The 14,101-nt window shown below is 43.1% G+C and overlaps 1 protein-coding gene across 11 annotated transcripts in view; it reads left to right on the top strand.

Moving 5' to 3' along the window:
- Positions 1 to 14,101, top strand: part of TNC (tenascin C) — a 100,267-nt gene that overhangs the window by 59,390 nt on the left and 26,776 nt on the right. For 4 of the 11 annotated variants that reach the window (XM_043927432.1, XM_043927431.1, XM_043927435.1 and 1 more), the window contains 5 exons: positions 1,702 to 1,974; positions 3,237 to 3,509; positions 6,181 to 6,456; positions 9,925 to 10,197; positions 11,745 to 12,017. The exons of 1 other annotated variant lie outside the window; for it this stretch is intronic. In XM_043927432.1, coding sequence (XP_043783367.1) covers positions 1,702 to 1,974; positions 3,237 to 3,509; positions 6,181 to 6,456; positions 9,925 to 10,197; positions 11,745 to 12,017 — 1,368 coding nt within the window. The remainder of the gene's footprint in view (positions 1 to 1,701; positions 1,975 to 3,236; positions 3,510 to 6,180; positions 6,457 to 9,924; positions 10,198 to 11,744; positions 12,018 to 14,101) is intronic. 6 more of the 11 variants (XM_043927438.1, XM_043927440.1, XM_043927437.1 and 3 more) reach the window with 5 other exon arrangements.

Consider the following 14,101-nt stretch of genomic DNA (forward strand, 5'->3'; position numbering starts at 1 on the left):
ACATCAAATTAGCAAATAGCTAGACCAGAAAAGAAAAAAAAAAAATCACACAATTATGACTGGAGACTATACCAAAGAAAAAGCCATTCATTAGCAGAAGTACACACAGCAGCATTTGAAGCGAAGAATGTCCCAGGCTATGAATGTCAAAGATCTGATGCCCTTTTTGTTCTTTTAATCAAGAGTTGCTCCCTGGACTATTGGCCTTTGGATGGCACACTCTCAGCCCAGACCCAGGAGGGTGTGCTTTGGTTTACTCATCAGTCTGATCCAATGACAGAGCATTCAGTGTTTCCCTGGACCTTGCTCAAGAGCGCAACCCTCCCTGGCCTGGTTTCCATGGCCCATCTTCCCTGTGCCTCCATTGGTCTGAAGTTGAGCAGAGGCTGTTTGGTTTGGTTTTGAATATGCCTTTCCTATTTTCCAATAATTACTGCAACTTAAATTTTGTGTGAACTTTTATGTCCTAGTTGATTCTACTAAAAACATAGCTCTCCTTTTCAGCCCCCACCATTTCAGTAATGCTTGCTGATATAAACATACAGCACAGGACGGATGTATGAATGCTGACCCTGAAATACCTAAAAATTGCAGCGGAGGCTGCCCTGGATGGACCCGGGGCCCTTTTATCTAATGTCCATAAACCGTTCCCTCTCAGAAGGCAGAGAAATCACCCACCACTTTTCATCTTTTCTGTAGATCTTGTGGTTTGGGTGTTCTTAGTATTTTTATGTTTGTTTTTTTTTCTTTATAATGATACCAACATGCTTGCTTCTGATGAGTCGGTCTGTGGGGAGGAAGAGCCATAATTCCATCTGGTCTGCATTTCACCAGATCTCTTGGGAAGGGAAAGCTTTCTCCTGCCCTGCTAGAGAGACAATACGAGCTTTTCAAACCCTGCTCCTGCCTGCCCTCTGCATGTTTTATTCCTGTTGCTCAGAAAAGCACTAAGACAAAATGTTACTTCTTGGCCGAACAGGGCTGCCTGATGGCCTGTCCTGGCTCAGCTCTCTCGGTTGGCAAGGCCCCTGGAGAAGCAGTTAAAAAAGGACAGGCTATTTTAACAGAATCTGAGAACAGCTGGCCCTTGTCAGAAGCACGATGAAAACACCAAGAATCACACTGACAAACTGCCAGTTCCCTTTAAGTCACAAAATCAGAAGCCTCAAGGTACCACCTTGGGAGGGGAATGGCATCAGAATTATTTAGTTATCATCTGAATAGATGGGAACTCCCTCAGAGCAGAGAATATCTGCCTGTTGGCAGCAACCACGTACATACACATGATCTCCTGAGTGCAATTTAAGAGATTGAAAGCTGCCAGCACTCGTATCTTTTGACCCACGGCCAGCATCCCTGAGGTGCGGCCTCCCAAAGCACCGGGGCTTCGGCAGAGCAGTTCCTGTGGTCGACACTCAGCCTCTCTCCTCACTCAGGCCAGATCTCAGGCAGGCCTTGATCAGGTGTGGCAGCTCCAGAGCAGGCAAATCTACTTACTGTACCTTCCTTTTTATACTCTTCCTTTTAACAAATCCCCCTTTTCTCTCCTATTGGCACTGACTGGTAGCATTGCTTCGTTTTGCCCTGACCCTGAACTGTCAGATCTTTCTACTCAGCTATTAACAAATACAGTCTTAAAACCCAAGCCCCGTGATTAATTCGGATTTATTTGTTTCTTCTCTCCTACCCCTCCTTTTTCAGCCGGAGAACCTGAACTTGGAAACTTAAGTGTTTCCGACATCACTTCTGAGAGTTTCAATCTCTCCTGGACCGCTACTGATGGTGCCTTCGAGACCTTTACCGTTGAAATTATTGATTCCAATAGGTTCCTGGAGACCATGGAATATAACGTCTCTGGTGCTGAACGAACAGCCCACATCTCAGGGCTCCGCCCTAGTAATGATTTTATTGTCTACCTCTCTGGACTCGCTCCCAGCATGCAGACCAAAACCATCAGCGCCACGGCCACCACAGGTACACGCACATTCACCTACTCCTAACACCCTCTCTCCAGAGTCTTTTTTGCAGGATGAAGCCACTCCTTCCCGCCCACAGAAGCCCAGATCACAGGGCGGTAACTGTTCCCTGACACTAGGCTGGAGCACTGGTACCTCTCTCCCAGCAGCAGCCCACATGGTGACTTTCCTAATTTATCACTGACCAGGACATTTACAGCATGATATATAGTGTGGTCCAGATTGCCAAGCTGAATCTGGAAAAAAGAATTCTCTTCCTCAGTAACTAAAAAAACTCTGATGAGAGCTGTTCTGGACTTGGGAAGATGTCTGTATTGGTCAAAGAGGTCTTAAAAATTATATTGTGTGTTATATGATGGTTTTTGTCGTTCCAATGCCTTTGACTTCCCAAAACCCCAACATTCCAATGATTTAATGACCTTGAATTGGGAAAGTGATGACAGTCAGCAAAGGTTATTCATCAGATGAGTGTAGGAGGAAGTCACACTATTCAGACCACCCCAATTCAAGGCCACCTCTAGGAGAAAAGACCAGAACATGCTGGCTTGCTCCCAGAACAGTGAATGGTAGATGGCAGAAACAGAGTAGACGTGTTTATATAAGGAACTTGGTTAACCAAAGAGTGAACTGCCCTCCATAAATCTGTGTTATCTATGACATACACACTATCAGAGATGCTCTCTGGAATGCAGCAAAAGACAATTCTATGTGAATTCAAAAAGGAGAGCCTTGTCCATTTCAAAATAGCATTCTTAGCACATTTTTGGACAATGCCTTCTCCTGACAGATAAAATTAGACCTCACAAACTGAAATTAAAAGTTATTTGTGGAGTAAACAGGAGATTCTCTTCTCCTCACAAAAATGGGTCCCATATTCTAGGAGAATTCAAGAAAAGGATTAACATTGCAGAATCCAAACTCCCTCATTTTAAGTTGCCGAAGGCTAAGGGAGGATCTGTCCTCATTCTACATGAGACTACAAATTGTTCTCAGCATGGACTGCAGGAAGAACAGTGAGCTAGCCAGCAGTACCTCATTCTCATCCCAACCAGATGAAAGTTCATCAAAACCTACTGAAATCAGTCAAACACAGGTATTTCTATCTCACGGCTCAAGTTGGTTTTCAAAAAAGGGCAAGTTCCTTTATCAGAGGGTAAAGGTTAAAACTTTATGGATTTAGTCTTACATGTTTTGATTTTGACCTAATAGAGTTTTACATTGACATGCTGTTCGTATTTTCTTTTTTCCTTCTTACTTCAGTAGCTGAGCCTCTCCTTAGCCACCTCACTGTCTCAAATGTGACTTCGGGCAGTGTGGCCATCTCATGGAAAGCTCAGGAGTCTACCTTTGATAGCTTCCTTGTAGAAGTTAGGAATTCTGACCCCTTCCAGGAGACGGTGGTCCATTCTCTGCCTGCGGCATCTCGCAGCTTTGTCATCACCAACCTCAAAGCTTCTTCTGATTACACTGCCCACCTCCACGGGCTGATTGGCAGGCAGCATGCTCAGACCCTGATGGTCCAAGCAACCACAGGTATTTCCCATGATGGGTTCTTCACTGTCCAGTGAACTTCCTCTGAAGAGGATTCCCCCCAGAATCACCTTTGACCCATTTTTCACCCTTCTGTTCCTCCAGATCCTTCTCAAATTTGAGAGAACCACCCCAACTAGAGCTTTAGAAGAAAATCTCTCACCCCAAATTAAGGAACTTTGGTGTCAACCTCTTTTTCCTAAATATCTGCTCACATCTGGCATTGCTCTGTTTGTCTGTATAGAGTTAACCTGGCGTGCTTTGGTTGAATTTCTAAACCATCCTTTCATCTGGTCTTGAACATGATCATCTGCTTGTGGTCTTTCTAATCAGTTTTCCCATGTCTTATTTAAAGAAGTGTGTGCATGCCATTGTTGATTCCTCGGTCACAAAGATCCACATTCTCTTTCTCTCCACCAAGCTTTTAAAAGTGGTGTTACTAGCATGCAGAGAAAAACACCCCAAAGCACACCCCAAGACTCACATGAGAGGACCCAGTGGTCTCATCTTATTCTTGAGAACTTTTATTTGCTTGCGTTCCCTAGAGACTGCTCTTTTTTGACACTGACTCCGTCAAGCATGTTTTGTCGTCCACTGATATCTATAACAGAGTGTCAGAGTCTTCCTTTCATCTGTCATCTTATCCAAATCTTGGTGCATGCAGTAAACATTCAGAGTATGAGGTTTTTGGAAATGTTTGTTTTTCCCAGAAGGGGACAGCATGCCAAGAAGTTGTTTCAAAGGGTTAGAAGTGGTAATAGAAAAACATCCCTAGCTTGCATGGAACACTGACTGGACCCTCACTACCATTCTCTGAGTTTCTTCTTGCATCTCACTTTTCAACTTGGTTGCATCCTTTGGGAGACAGTTAGAGGTTCAGCTGACCTTGAAAAAACCCAGGTCTTATTCTGCATGATTGTTAATGCGTTGGCACTGCCAGTTTCCGTCCGGTAGCATAGAAAGAGTCCTAACATTCATCCTTAATTCGGGAGATTCCTTCCACAGCAACATATAAGGAAAAAGCAGACAGAGACCCATTGGAGGATTTCACTTTTTCTGTGGTTGAGGTAATTTGCCAATGCTGTAGCTGAAAGCTATAGCATCATTAACTTCTCAAACTAATTGCTAAGTAGGAAATCCCATGACATTACTTCCGGCTACACTCTGCCTCTGAGCCAGATCCATTTGTCCTTACAGACGTCATGGCTTCGAGTTACGCTCTGCAGTTGTCCACTTATGTGGCGTTGAGTTATGCTGTGCAGTTGTCCCCTTAAAGTTTATCCAAATGAGCCCCTTCTTTCCTCCAAATCCTGGAGCTGCAGCAAAACAACATCCGAGTCCTTGGAAGAAAGAGTTTGCTTCTTCCCAACACTAAATCCTAATCCTAGTATCTCAGTTATCCTGGACTGTCGCTTCTCTCTAAAATACATCTGGGTTGAACTTATTTTAATGTTAGTATTATTTAATAAATGTGCATTTAGGTGGCCAGACCACATATGTCTCAGTTGAAACTAGTAGTATAGTCCCCCTACATTAAAAATGAGTTGCTCTCATCACAGATCATCTAGATTTTAAGCGACAGGAGAAACTTAACCTCAGTGGAACCATCCATCTTTCCAAATTATCCAATAAGTGAATTTCATATCAGAAAATGCAAAGTCTAACTTCAAGTTTTCCTTTAACTTTTACATATACCAGGGATTTTTGAGTGGAGGACAGCTTCACCTTTATCGTATTCAGAGTAAGATGTAGATTTTCTACATGGTGCATGCATTTGGGTTTCTGAATACTACAAAGGATTTCTCTTGTGTGGATATTAACCTTTAATTTCTACAATCCAAACAGATCAAAGACTAAATCAGGAAATTCCAAAATATCATTTTCTAAGGCATGCTCCCTGGCACACCAGCAACTTGAGATGTTCAGAGACTATTCCTCAGTTAGGGCATCCATTCATCAATAAGTTCATGAAGTGCTATGCTTAGTCGCTCAGTGGTAGCCAACTGTTTGCGACCCCATAGACTGTAGCCCGCCAGGCTCTGTCCATGAGGAGTCTCCAGGCAAAAATACTGGAGTGGACTGCCATGCCATCCTCCAGGGGATCTTCCCAACCCAGGGATCAAACTCAGGTCTCCTGCATTGCAGGTGGATTCTTTACCATCTGAGCCACCAGGGAAGCCCTGTGAAATGCTGGGCTAAATGAAATTAAGTAGGTTTCTTTACAGAACCGGCATTCCTTTAAAATGCTAGTACGCTTCACGAATCTCTAGGGTGAGATATATTATTCAATATAATGTGAAGCTATCTTGTCTTGGAACATCTCACAGAGTTAGTGTCCCATCACAAGCCTTAGAAAATGTACTTTTAATACATCTTTACAGTAATTCTATCTATTGCTATAAGGGCTTCTTTGCTTTTCTGTATTCATGACCAGCAAATGGTCACGTCTCTAGTTTAAAAAAAAAAAAGTGCAAATCCACACCTGCAGAGAAAGTGGTATATTTCCTAGCATTATAACCGATGCAGGTGTGGACACAGCTTGATACACTACCTTTCAGCAAATATTTGGAGGGATTGATACTTTCATGTTCCATGGCTACATGCTGGAGAAATCATCTGCTCCCTCTAATAACGGTGTCTCTCTTTCTCTCTGCCCCTGTTCCTTTCCCCCTAGAGCCAGAGCCACAGTTGGGCACGCTAGTCCTTAGCAATATCACCCCTGACAGCTTCAACGTGTCATGGACCACTCAAGCGGGGCCTTTTGCAAAGATTGTTATCAATGTCAGCGATTCTCACTCGCTGCACGCGCCCCAGCAGCTCACGGTCTCAGGAGACGCCCAGCACGCTCACGTCACGGGCCTGGTGGAGAACACCGGCTATGACGTTAGTGTGGCCGGGGCCCCCTGGGCGGGGGGCTCCACCAGGCCCCTCACTGCCTTTGTCGTGACAGGTACTCTTTCAGAGGCTCTGGTTCTGCTCGGAATTCTAAACTGGGGAAGGGAGGAAAGGGGGTGGGCGTTCTAAAGGGAAATTCAACCCCCAGTATAGTCTTCATTCCATATGTGAACTTCTACATGAAAAGAGAGCCAGTGCTATTGCCAAGAGAGACCCTTCACAGCCACTCTTAGGAAACGAAAACGGTAGACTCAACAGTCGTATAAAGCTGCCGAGGAATTCTGTGCCCAGTTTTATAGGCTGTCTGATTCACAGTTTGGAGATTCTGGCTGGAGAGTGAGTTTTGAGTTGGTAATGGCCCAAGGCAGGAATTTTGTCCATAAATCATGCTAGGTAAAGCCGCCCATAAACTAACTGCCTCAGAAATAAAATGATTTACTTTTTCTCCCATAAAGGGGTTACTTTTTAAAATTGACATCTACAACAGATTAAGGAAGGTTCAGCCTTAGAGCAGATAAATCCCAATTTTAATTAAACCCGATCTATTTATTGAACTCAACTTCTTCCCTTTGAATTACATAAAGAATTTTCTATTCCCTTTCCTGAAATTATCCTAAATCGATGGCAAAGGCTGAAAGTGGTATCAGTTTACCAAATCTCTAACCTGCAAAGCCTCAGAAAATATTTAGAAGTCTCTTGCTTTCCATTAATGATCATTTTCAGGAGACCAACTTTGCTGGCTGATTTTCACATGAAACCAGGTGTCTCTTGAGGTTTAAATTGCTATAAATAGCTATTTATTGACATAAATAAGATTTATCAATAAGATCAACTAAGTATTTAATTGGAAGAAGCATAGGTTTCCTAGAAGAGTGAGGATCTTGAGATCAGGCCTATGTGGTTTCCAATTCTCTCCCACATCTTTTTAACTACATAACCTTGACCAGCTCTTAACTTCTCTGAAACCCCACTCTCATACGTATGAAAACAAAATACTAACAGGCACCTCTGGCAGTTTCAGGATTTAATGGATATGGTGAAATGTAACTGCCTGGCATCCAGGAAGCACTTCACAGATGCTGAGTCCTTTCCTCTGTCTCCCAACAGTATGAGAAAAGTAGGGTTCTGAAAGATAAGCAATGACAACAATAAAAAAAAATAAATAAAAACAACAGCCTAGATAGAAACAATAGATCTGGCAGTCATGACTATCCTATTATTTTTTAAGAGAACACTACAATTTTTTTTACTGTAAGATCAAAGAGAGGTAATGTTTTCTGTACAGTTGTCTAAAGTGAATTCAATTGTCCTGTCTTCAAATGCAGAATATGATCAGTCCTTAGTGGGGCAGGGTAAGGAACTGACAGATGACGGAGAACTTCACTGCCCAGGAGGGAAAGCATGGCTGGAAGCAGATCCTCAGGCCCTTACTTGTAGCTTCTTGCAGGGTCTCCCACAGAGAGAAGAAAGAGGGGCTGGGAGAGCTGGTTTAGGGAATCCTGGATCCAGTTACAGCATTGTCTCAGCTAATCCTGGATTACTCTGCAGTTTAAAAGAAGCATATTTTTAAAAGAGATTTAAAAAAAAAAAAAACCTGAAGACGAGGGACTATAAATAGCAAGCCCTTGATGGACTAATTAGCCTGAACACCCTCCTGTTCTTTGGAATTCTCTGCTTTGATGGCCTGGAAGTTTGCGGAGGCCAGTTATCAGAGAAAGGCGCCACATATCTAAACAAAGTTCTGCAGCAGAATTTGAGACCCTTGTCTTGCAGACAAAGGAGTCTGTCAGCACAGTATATGTGATTTCATCTTTGCCTTTGATAGAGTTATGATTTAGAGGAGATCTTCATTTTTTTTAAGCCTCAAGACAAACACCATGCAGTTCAAAATAAGTACAGGAAATCCAAGCTGTGACAAAATTTAAATCTCTGCTTAGGGGGTGAGGGCATTCATTCACTTGTTCATTCAGTCACCAAACATGTCTTTTTAAAACGTTTTCCTTTACAGTCCATGTATTAGACTCTGGGCACTAGTGTAAGGTCATTTATCTCTTTGAATGTTTGCATTTAGCTTCAGTGAAATAGCAGGCTCTAAACTAGATGTGGCTAAAGCAGCCTTGGCCATGGAATTCCCACCCCCACGCCCGCTCTGATAAAAATAAACACATACACTCTTGCTGCGTTTTGTTTCACTGGAGGGAAGGCCCTGGACCTTCTCCAGTGCTCTCGCTTATGCCTCAGGTCTTGCTAGCACCGATGGGGTTGACCAGTTAGACTCTGGCTTAGGGTATGGAAAGAACATTGAACCTGGGGTCAGATGACCTAGGCTGGATCTCAGCTCAGCCACTCAGTGGACATGTCACTCAGTCGTTTAGTCATGTCCAGCTCTTTGTGACCCTATGGACCATACCACTCCAGGCTTCTCTGTCCATGGGATTCTCCAGGCAGGAATACTGGAGTGGGTTGCCATGCCCTCCTCCAGGGGATCTTCCTGACCCAGGGGTTGAGCTCATGTCTTTTACGTCTCCTGCATTGGCAGGCGGGTTCTTTACCACTGTACCACCTGGGAAGTGCCTTTACTACTGAGTCATGGAGAAATCCCTGATCTTCTGCTTCTTTTGTTGTCATGGGTGAGAAGAAAGGACAGTAATATCTACTTACAGTGTCATTATGAGGGTTCAATAGGATAACAGACATGAAGCCTTGTCAGTTGAGAATTATTAACAGAAGTCCAGTTGATACAAGCTCACTCCTGCAGGGAATCTCAATGTGTAAAAAGACCCCTTGGCACCTATAAGAGTACCTGAGACACAGATGTTTGGTGAATGAATGAATGAATAATGACAGAATTTATTGAAGATCCTACCTTTATCCAGGAAAATAAATAGTGAAAGAATGAGCAAATCTTAGTATTCCTTACTAGGCCATAATCATAATTGGTTAAATTTGGACACACAAAAAATTCTTACCTCATCCCTTTATCTCAGCTGGTGAGGATGTACATCACCAACTGGCCTGGCCAACTTAATTCTAAATAAGATCTAGAAGTGGAATAGAAACACATAAAATACACTGAAAAGGGAGTATGTTTTAAAAATAAATAAATAAGCTGATTTTCTTCAAGACCACAAGTTAGGGGGAAATAGACAAAGGAGTCCAAGCCCATTACAAGATATTCAGTTTTATCGGGGAAAATCCATGGCCTTTGGAGTCAGACCCAGCTAGAACCTTGCTCTGTCACATACTAGCCCTGCGACTTCAGCCAAGTCAGTCAACTTCTTTTGAAGCTCGGTTTTCTTAACCGTATCGTGGGAATAACATCCATCTCATAGACTTGTTAAGAGATCTACACAAGACAACATCATCCGGCATCTGCTAAGCTCTTACCAAAGATGCATTTTCTGAGCACGTTAACACGTTTGATGATTGATTGTGTATCTCATCAGTGTTCGTGGAGACTTGTGCTATCCCAGCAGAGTCAGCACCGCTAACCTGAGTTCTTTTCACCCCTCCCTTCTTTCAGAGGCCCTGCCCCTTCTGGAAAACCTAACCATTTCCGACATTAATCCCTACGGGTTCACAGTTTCCTGGATGGCATCGGAGAATGCCTTTGACAGCTTCCTAGTCACGGTGGTGGATTCTGGGAAGCTGCTGGACCCCCAGGAATTCACCCTTTCAGGAACCCAGAGGAAGCTGGAGCTCAGAGGCCTTATAACTGGCATTGGCTATGAGGTCATGGTCTCTGGCTTCACCCAAGGGCACCAAACCAAGCCCTTGAGGGCTGAGATTATTACAGGTATTTTGGCTCAAGCGAGCCATTTTCTCCTCTTCCCGGTTCCCTCCGTGTAATCCATCTATGAGATCGCCATGGTTTTAACACTCTTGTCCATGTTTCCTACTTAATCCATAGATGTGGCCTAGTCTCTGTGTCCCCCCCGCCCCCCGCCCCCCAGCACTCTCTTTGTCTCACGTCTCTAACGAGTGCTCCTTTCTTCCCACTCCAGAAACGTCGAAATGTTTCCACTAGGTGTCCCGAATCCTTTGGCCGCGTCTTGTCTGTAGCTCTTGTGTGTTTCCTCCACGTTAGCCTCCTCTGTGTTCATCCGGCTGGTCCCCAGCTGCATTTCCGCCTTCTCAAAAGAAATATACCAAGGAGTATATTTCAAAAACTTATTTACTGTATTTGTCATCTCAAGGCCTCAACTGTGGTCTTGCCAAACTTGCCAGGTGGGCTTGTCATTGGAAAACCAACTGTGGACTTATACTGGTAAACACTAATATCATTGAGATTCCTCAATACAGACTAAATCCATCATTTTCTGCACACTCATAATTCCTAGAGAAATATAGCATGAACTACTTTAACAGTCAAAAATCTGTGTTTCCCAAAGTCTTTCTAGAAGGGACTAATTCCATATTCAGAGGTCCTACTTAATAAAGAAGTTCCATGTTCAAATAAATTTCGGAAACACGGAGTTAAACATAAGTTTAACAAGATCCTTGACCACAAGGCTTTAGAGAACATTGTAAAGTGCATGCGTCTCTCCAAGAGGGACTTACCCAGGAAATATTTCCCACATTTATTTGACAGTGGATGATGATCAAATAGATATAGTTTGCTCTAAGTGTACTTTGGGAAACTCAGCTCTAAATCTATCTTAACATTGAGTTTTGTCTAGTTAAGGCAATCCAAGATAGCAACTTTGGGTCTAAAGTATGTAGCACAAGAGGTTCCAAGTCTTAGTTCTACCATCTGAACACTTACTGAATGGTTAACAAAAAGCAAGCCAGTCAAGAGTAGGAGCCTCCTTTAGTATAGCAGCTCCAAGAAAAAGAGCATAACATTTATAACATTTTAAAAGCCAAATGCTCAAGATCAAGGGAAATATAATCAGCTGTATCATCATGGGCAGTTCTACAGATCGTTAATGCTGGTTTATTTGTCTTTGCAAAAAGAAAAGAAGAAGGTCTCACAGACATGGGCATTCAGCCCTGGCAGACAGAGAGCAAATGTAAACAAGTTACTGGCTTTGAACTTGTTTAATAATGCAGGGAAGGGGTCTTTGCTGAGTCCAGATGTGGATTTATAGAACTGCTTTTAGACAAAACTCACACATGTAAGCACCCACTTGACTTGTACTGAATGTATCAACTCCATCTTTCTCCTCTCCTCGACCTACTAGACATGTCCATGTTGAATCATTTTATTTTCGGTATCTCAGGACACTTCTAACTCTGAGAGCCGGGACATGACTGCATATCAATACCCCCGCCAGAGAGACTATGGCACGGGCTGCTGAATGATCTTCTCTCTCCTCCTTCCACCGTTCTCTTCCCTTCTAGAAGCCGAGCCGGAAGTTGACAACCTTCTGGTTTCAGATGCCACCCCAGACGGTTTCCGTCTGTCCTGGACAGCTGATGAAGGAGTCTTCGACAGTTTTGTTCTCAAAATCAGAGATACCAAAAAGCAGTCCGAGCCACTGGAGATAACCCTACTTGCCCCTGAACGAACCAGGGACATAACAGGTCTCAGAGAGGCCACTGAATATGAAATTGAGCTCTATGGAATAAGCAGTGGAAGGCGATCCCAGCCAGTCACTGCCATAGCAACAACAGGTACCATATATAAATGGGAGAGAATAGAGAAAAGTTCTCTGTTCCTCCTTTCACAGGGCTGGGAAATTATTAGAGATTTGCATGCAGACAAGCTTGTGTTTGAATCATGACTCTTGATTATAGACTGGATGATTGTTATTGTGATTGCGGCTAAGTGTTTATGCAAAAAGAGTATGATGCCACTTACCTAATAGTGTTGTGAGGATTAAATGAGATGATTCATGGAAAGCCCATAGTGAGGGCCTGGCACATAGCAAGGGCTGAGCTAATGAGAGCCAGTAACATTTTCATTATTGTCATTAAGATAATCATTACAATCACTGCTTTTTCCTCAAAGTCCAAAGACCCTTCTTTCTGCCTGTTATCATGTTTTATCCAGAGATATACTTCCATATTCTTTGGTCATTTGTTCAAACTATGCAAGGTATAATGGAGAAGTGGTACCTCCACCTCTAAAGATGAATACTTATAAAATCCTACATGTGAATAGTCAGTACCTTGATCAAGAAGGAAAAAAGAAGCGGTTAGTAGATTTGGCAGGCTCACACATTTTATTTTATCCTCACAGCAACTCTAAAAGGCACTAGAGGCAGAAATGAAAATTCTATTCAATATGAGTTCTTTCCAGAAGAATAAAGGAAGATGGTCATAACAAGATGGTTTAAAATGATAATACTAAGATTAACATGATTCTTTAAAGAGAAAAGGACAGACCTTTAATGGTAAGGTAGGGTGAATTCCTTCAGGAAACCAAGGAAGGTACAGATATGGAGTATTTGCTAGAGACAGCTGCTTCAGAGGAACCAGAGGAAACAATCACAAAACCAGAAGCAGCAGTACAAGGGACCTGAGGAATGATATATCCCAGACCCTTCTGTTTATGCATGAGGAATCTGTGACCCAGAAGGGTGAAGTGATTGGCCTAAGGTCACACAGACAGATTTGAGGTAGAACCTAAATACCAAGCTATTTTACTACTATTAAATAGAGGCAGGCTAGATAACATAACCAATTACTATACACGCTTGCCAACTCTGACTTGCAAAGAGCACAACACTAGTCAATACCTTCCCTTTGTCCAGAGTATCTTATGAAGCCAACTTTCAGGACCAAATGAGCTCTGAGAAGCCACCTGTAGAAATAAAAATTGCTATTTGTAGACATGGAGGAAATGCTGAGATCCAGGCAGTAATTCAGCCAGAGGAAATACCCTGTTTCTTATTAACACAGATACCCTATCTCCCGGGACATGGGTCCCCGTCTCCTCCGCCCTGTGGCTTCCCACAAAACAACTTTAGATGAGAGGCAGAGGCTGGTTTTGACCCTGGTTTATAAACACTGCTTTTCAAAGTTTACTTCTGATCACTGATTTTGTTTTGCTGATCTTTTTTTTTTCCCAGAGGCTCTGCAGTTTTAAAGCAAAAAAGAGAACAAATAATCATGAGCTCCTTTTTTAAGAACAAAAGAAAAGGCTCTGTAAGATAGCCCTTTCTTTGATTTCTTTCTCTGGGGCATTGCATTTCACAGCTGAGGAGATGTGTCTGTGTCTGTGTATGTACGTGTACACACGTGTGCTCTGGTACTTGGACAGGAGAGGTGACTCTGGAGCACAGTAGACATCTCGGTCACCTCATCAGCTTCAGAAAGTTTCCCTCTCGTTTTTTCACTCTTTCTCCTTGTAAACCCTTCTTTCTGCTCCTCTTTCTCCTTATAAAAGCTACCGCCGCATCTCCTCTCACTCCCTACGCACAGGCTGGCAGCCCCGAGTGCCCCCGCAGCAGAGAAGGTGGCTGGAGGCAGTGTATCCAAGTGGTGAAGCCTAAAGCCTCTGGGCGGATCCCTTGGAGTCTGATCCCTGTTCCTGAGCAAGTCTCCTTTCCCCTCTGAGCATCTGTCCCCTTACTTGGCCAATGGGCTCTAACTCAAAGGTCAGCCAAGAGATTCACTTCAGATCAGGAATGTTGAATATTTTTCCTTGCCCATTGTAACAGTATTAGCTGATACTATGTTTGGGTACCTTAATGTACATTTTTAATGTACATTTTTAAATGGTCCACTTGGTTGAAAATTTAAAGGTTAAAAAA

Source organism: Cervus elaphus, chromosome 16, assembly GCF_910594005.1.
Source record: "Cervus elaphus chromosome 16, mCerEla1.1, whole genome shotgun sequence".
NCBI classification, from domain to species: Eukaryota; Metazoa; Chordata; class Mammalia; order Artiodactyla; family Cervidae; genus Cervus; species Cervus elaphus.